The sequence below is a fragment of the Globicephala melas genome, chromosome 1, assembly GCF_963455315.2.
Source record: "Globicephala melas chromosome 1, mGloMel1.2, whole genome shotgun sequence".
Taxonomy (NCBI): domain Eukaryota; kingdom Metazoa; phylum Chordata; class Mammalia; order Artiodactyla; family Delphinidae; genus Globicephala; species Globicephala melas.
In genome coordinates this window covers 86187703-86193503 of record NC_083314.1, presented here as the reverse complement: position 1 = coordinate 86193503, position 5801 = coordinate 86187703, and the positions used below count along the sequence as shown (strand labels likewise).

Below are 5801 nucleotides of genomic sequence, written 5' to 3'. Positions count from 1 at the left end.
GTCCATTAAGATATTTCTTGCTCAGCCAGTATGTTCATTATTTTTAGACAGTATGCTTAAAATAAAGGAGATGACTTTATTTGATACCTTTATTTATATGCAAAACAGCGCACCATTCATGAGATATGAAAAACTCGTCAGATAGAAACCAGATTATATCTATTTTCACTACAAAATATTGCATTATATAAAGCAACAGAGACACAAAAAAACCCTGAAAAAGACTAAATTCTTTGGATAGCAGATGTGGTTTTTTTTTTTCCCTTGTCTCTAAAATACACTCCTTGTTTTAAGAGTTTCACAGCTGAGAACATGAAACATTTTCAGGTTATAGACTTTTCTTTTTGGTTGTCACAGAGGAAAGTAGTTCTGAATTCTTTTTTTTTTTTTTTAGGAAAATAACTTAATTTCCTAAAATCATCCCACACACAAACATCACACACACACAAAGAAGCTACTCTCCTTATAAACGGTTTGCAAAGTACTTTTCAGACATAACTACAGATAAGGATAACAACACTTACTTTTTTTTAAAAAACTATAACAGTGAAGTGCTAGTGTTGCTGATCTCACAACAAAAGAACCTTTCAGGAACAAACATCTTAATATATAAAATATGCTTAGAAACAGGGAGATGTGGGAAATTTGTTATACAAGTGCAATATAATTAGAGCAAAAAGAAAGACCACAGTATAATCTCAACAAACACGTAAAAAGTTAGACATAATTATTCCACAGGAGAAAGTGTAAACACTTGACTATAAATAAATTGGCACAGAGTGTCCAAAGAAAAATTATCACCACTCTGAAAAATAAGTGTCTTGAAAAAAATACTCTACTCGTTCTAACATAAATAAAAATAGGTTGTCTTTTCTAACTGCACCTATGGGTCCACATGTTTAAGGTCACAAATAGATGCTTTTGGATATATAAAGGGGCACTTCGCCTGAAAAAGCAATCAGATATTAAATTTTCCATTTAAATATGGATATTCCTGTCTACATTAGCGTCAGACCTTGGGGTTTAAAAATCTCACCAAACTCAAATCTTCCCACAATATCTGTTTGTTCTCAATGTATCTTTTTAACCTTACCATATGTTCTAGGCTTGTCTGTTTTACTTGGATTCTAATATAATCTTTCTTTTCACAACGGATCAGAAAGTTTCCTGTTCCACCTTTCTGTGTCTTGAATCTCTGCCCTGGAGGAGATTCCCTCCCCTCCCCTCATGATGTTTGGTGATTTGTCAGTTAGAAAAAATCCAGATAGTCTAAAGTTAGAAGCCCAGACTCTGAGCTTCTGCCCTCATTCTTTCAAAACATGAAGATCTGTGGGAGATGAATGTAGGAGAACTCAGTCTCCAGTGAGCTAAAGCAACAACCCCTAAAGGGATCCTAACACGTGGAGGGGAGGCCTGGAGGCCACTCATCTCGGTGCCTCCAGGAGGTTCGCCTTGCCTGGAAAATGCTCCCTACAAGCCCCAGGGCTCGCCAGACAACCCCACCCTTCTGGAGTCGGAAACCTTTCAGAGTCGCCCTGCCGACCGGAGAGAACACGGTGCGAGCCTCCTACCCGGTCCAAGGTCGTGGCGGCGGCCGTCCCGCTGCGCCACCGCTTCCTCCTCCATCGCCGCGGCGGCCGCCCGGGTTGGCCGCGTTTCACCCACTCCCGGCCAGGCGGCCCCGCGCCGCGACCCCGGCCCTACACATCCAGGACGTGGTTGAGATAGGAGATGTAGCAGATGGCCAGGCGCAGGATCTCGATCTTGGACAGCTTCTTGTCCGGGGGCAGCGTGGGCAGCAGTTTGCGGAGCTCGGCGAAGGCCAGGTTGAAGGCCTCCACGCGGATGCGCTCGCGGGTGGCGTGGGCCGAGCGGTACTTGGCCGTGGCTCGCCGGCGGCGGCGCTTCTCCTCGCGGCTCAGCTGCTGCGGGTGCGGGTAGAGCGCGGCCCGGCTGCCGCCCTTGCCGTCGCCTTCGGCCTCCTCCACCGGCTCCAGGTCCGACACGCTGCCCAGCACCTTGGCGTCCGCGCCACCCAGCGACTCCGGGTCCGAGGGCGCCGAACTGGGGTGGTCCGAGTCGGCGGCTTGGTCTGGACTCAGCATCATTTTGGAAACTGAGGGGGAGTCAGAAAAGCGATCAATAAAAGGAATGGGGGTCTTCTGATAGGAGCGAGAGCGGGCGAGGGCCTAGCCTGCCGGGCCTCCGCGCGGCCCGGGCCGCCTCCCCAAGGCAGGACGGCGAGCTCCGAGGAGCGGACCCCGCGGGGAGGGAGCGCGCCGAGGCAGGCAGGCCCGAGAGCCGAGCCCTGCGCCACCGCCCGGCTCGGGAGCCAGCGAGGCCTCTCCTTGGCCCAGGCCGCATCCTGGACCTGACACCGAGGCCTGCAGGAGACCCACACCGGCCTGCGGGCCTGCTCCGGGGAACGACCGCAGGCCTGCGAGGCCGCTCCTGGGTTTTGTGCTTCCTTCGGCTAAATACAACTCGGCCATTCCGCCTCCCTTACTTCTTCTCCGACCCTGACAAACGAATGAATCCGAACGACGAATCCATCTGGGGTTTGCGGGGGGGCGCGGAGACGCGGAGCGCGCTTCCCGCCCCGAGGGCCTGGGGCGAAGCAGCCGGAGAACTGGGTGCCCGCGGGCTGCGCGCGGGTCTGGGGCGCGGGGCGGCCGGGACTCCAGAGGAACCCAGCCCCGAGCGCGGACGGAGAGCAGGCGTCCCGGAGCGGGAAGGCTTCCCCGTACCCCTCGCGCTTCTCCGAAATAATAGATGACTAAACAAACGTGGAGGCTCCTTTCAACAGCAAATGGACTCTCATGCCCTCGCAGGCTCCCGAAGCACCATCTGTCACGCAGACAGCCACACACATCGGGGACCTAGGGACACGGCGACGTGGGATAAGACAATGCTCCCGCAGTCTGCCGACCACCTCCCGGGAATAGGTCGGCGGCCGGGTGGCTGCGGAAGGAGAGGCTGGGGAGGGAAGGGAAGGGCCGGGGAAAGGCGGGAGCCGCGCCTGCTGCCCCGGCCCGAGCTGCATCCCCGCCCGCAAAGTTTGGTGCTCTGGGGCCCGGAGTCGGGAGCCCTCAGCTGTCCCCGGGCGGCCTGGCCGAGGCCGAGGTAGCCCGTCCTCAGCCTTTCTCTAAGGATGCGATCCTAGAAAGGCCTCCTTGCCCGGCTCCTCCCGGACGCCTGGAGGACCAGCCCCGATCGCGCCCATCCGGGGAGGGGGCCGCTCCCAGCCGTGGGGCTTCGAGGAAATTCGGGCTTCGAGAAAGGGTCTGGCAGGCGGGGAGGCACCTGCGGGGGCTAAGCGCACCGATCGCGGGCACCGGGAGGGAGGACCAGGCTGCGAGCCCCCGGCCCTAGTGTGCCGCTGGAGGGATGCTCGCTGGAAGAGAGATCGAGTCGGCGACGTGCGGCAGCGTTTGCTCCTAGACAAAAGCGGGGGCTGTGCTCTCCGCTCCCAGCACCGCACTTGCTTAGGAGCGAATTTGGCTCCAAGGCAGCTTTCATTTCCCTGTGAGGAAAACAAGTCCTCTAAGGCAAAATAAAAACAAACGCTCCAAGTGAAATACATGTGACTCCCTATGGGCTTTTCACGGATACGTTTGTAAGTAGAACAACTTGCATCTACACCTTCGCCTTGAAAGCGTATAAATAAATAGGCGAGTAATGGAAAATCACAATAAATCACAACATAGTTGTAGTTCGGATAGAAAGTTCCCGGCTTGCCCTCGAAGCATGATAAATTCTTCTCCAGATATCTTTTTAAAATATTCGTAAATAGCATGTCGTGTATGCATTTTGTTTTTTTCAGCCATTCACTGAAACACATCTATAAATGCGATATGAATCATCTAACTTAGTTCCAAGCTGGAAAAAAAATCATTTAAAGGAGGCTTACCTTGTAAAAGCCTTTTCGATAATCTTTTCTCCAATCTTTTAGAGTTAAAATCCCAGGGACTAGCAGGGAGAAATTCCGAAATATATTAGAAGCAGCAAATATTTATTACATTCAAAAATGAAAAAGCAGCTGTCATCTCGCTGGTGTCCACAGCGAGGGACGATAATATCTCAGGATGTGGACGATATGAATGATTGTTCACTTAGTTGATAGATCAAAAACGGCTTTTCCTTTTAATTGTTCTCAAACATTTCGGGAAATTCGTTGTTGATTTTTTTTAAAACGATGTGTTGAAAAGTCTCGTGCCTCTTTTCCTCTTCTAGGTCTCTATAAATAACAAAAGAGATGCAGAGATAAACACAATCACATCAAAGGGCTGATTCCTCCACTTTCTAATAGCGGAAGAATCAATAAGAAAGATGGTTAAGATAAGATTCCGCTCCTGTAGAACGCCTTTCCTTCCCTTAATACGACTGAGCAGAAACTGGGAAGTGCAAGGCAGAGATGCAATCTTGCTCAGAAGTAATTTTTTTTTTTTTTTTGAGATAAGGCTTTGTTCAGCTAATGTCTCCCCAGTTCTCAGGAACACAATACTGTAACTCGGGGCTTAGCTTGCCTCTTCCTCTTCCCTCATTTACTTGTATGTTGTATAAACAGACACATATTTCCAGTTTCAAAGTCTTTCAAGGCTTGGTTACATCTCCCACCCCCACCCCCTCCTTTCTTTACCTTGTAGCAAAATATATATAGTCAGTGGCTTGGAGATGTTTGGAGAAAGGTTGGTGAAAAGTGAACGTCTCCCGGAGGAACAGTGACAGGGAAGCGGAGAAAGACGCGAGAGGGTGGGAGAGCCAGAGCAAAGAGGCAGAGATGAGTGTGTGGCTTCTTGGCTCTCCTGGTACCAATTGATTCAGCCTGGAGATGGTGGAAGAGATAAAGGCTTAAGAAGGGGGATGGAATTTTTTTCCCTAAATTGATATTTAATGGGAAATCCTATTGGACAGAAACCTGGACATGAGTCACTTAATTGGACTTGACATCTGTCACAGTGTGGGAGTTTTCACAGCCCAAATATTTTAGCAGATCAGATTCCCACTGAATCTGTGCCATAAAATATAACAGTTGAAAGCAGTCCATGATAGAAACCTTAGCCTCTAATCAGAAGCTCTAGCCATAATCAGGTTATTTCTCTTTTTCAGATTATTGATGCAATATTTAAGTGCAAATAAACAACATATGGACTATGGAAAAATTCTCCTGGCACATTATAAAACCAATATCTTCCCTTAAAGTTTAGGATAATGCTTGTGTCCAGAACATGGAAATATATACTATATATGGTGCTACAATAAATATATTCAGATATGCAACAGCTAACATTTATTTGTAATCATTTACATTTTAAAAGACACTTCAACAAGGCTTGATTAAGCATATTCATATTTTTGAGAGATATCCTGCCACTGGACTAATTTTCCCATATATGATAAGAACCTTTCAATAGATTAAGTCATTGCTGAAATTGAGAACAGAATCCAGGTATTGTAATTTCAAGGATCAATATATGAGACCGTTCTACTTTTCTGAATATGTTTGTTTTTCTCTTCACCCACTCATTCATTAAACTTAAAATATGGCATGCTACATGTGTTTTATTGCAGTTCATTCTTGCTTATCTTAACATGCGAATATTTAGCTGTGTGGCAGTGCATTGGGCCAGGACATAAACACTCACAAATCATCAGTGTATTCCAGCACATAATACCTTTGCCTTACATGACCCCACAGCCCTGAATTTATATGCCTTATGACAAAAGGGAAAATCTAGTTCAACTATTGGGCCACTTTATAGAGATACTGTTAGTCACCATCAATTGCATATTATTTGTAA

The 5801-nt window shown here is 48.1% G+C and overlaps 1 protein-coding gene across 1 annotated transcript; it reads right to left on the bottom strand.

The window, feature by feature from the left end:
* Nucleotides 1-373: 373 nt before the first annotated feature.
* NHLH2 (nescient helix-loop-helix 2) lies at nucleotides 374-5149 on the bottom strand. The gene is made up of 3 exons (XM_030869353.2): nucleotides 4640-5149; nucleotides 3911-4237; nucleotides 374-2116 (listed from the first exon to the last, which is right to left on the bottom strand). Exon 3 carries the CDS (start codon nucleotides 2106-2108, stop codon nucleotides 1701-1703), a length of 408 nt encoding a protein of 135 aa, XP_030725213.1. The 5' UTR covers nucleotides 2109-2116; nucleotides 3911-4237; nucleotides 4640-5149; the 3' UTR covers nucleotides 374-1700.
* Between the last annotated feature and the right edge of the window lie 652 nt (nucleotides 5150-5801).

Bases quoted from the DNA above. Each gene is read 5' to 3' on its own strand.
- NHLH2 (XM_030869353.2), bottom strand. From the start codon at position 2,108: ATGATGCTGAGTCCAGACCAAGCCGCCGACTCGGACCACCCCAGTTCG.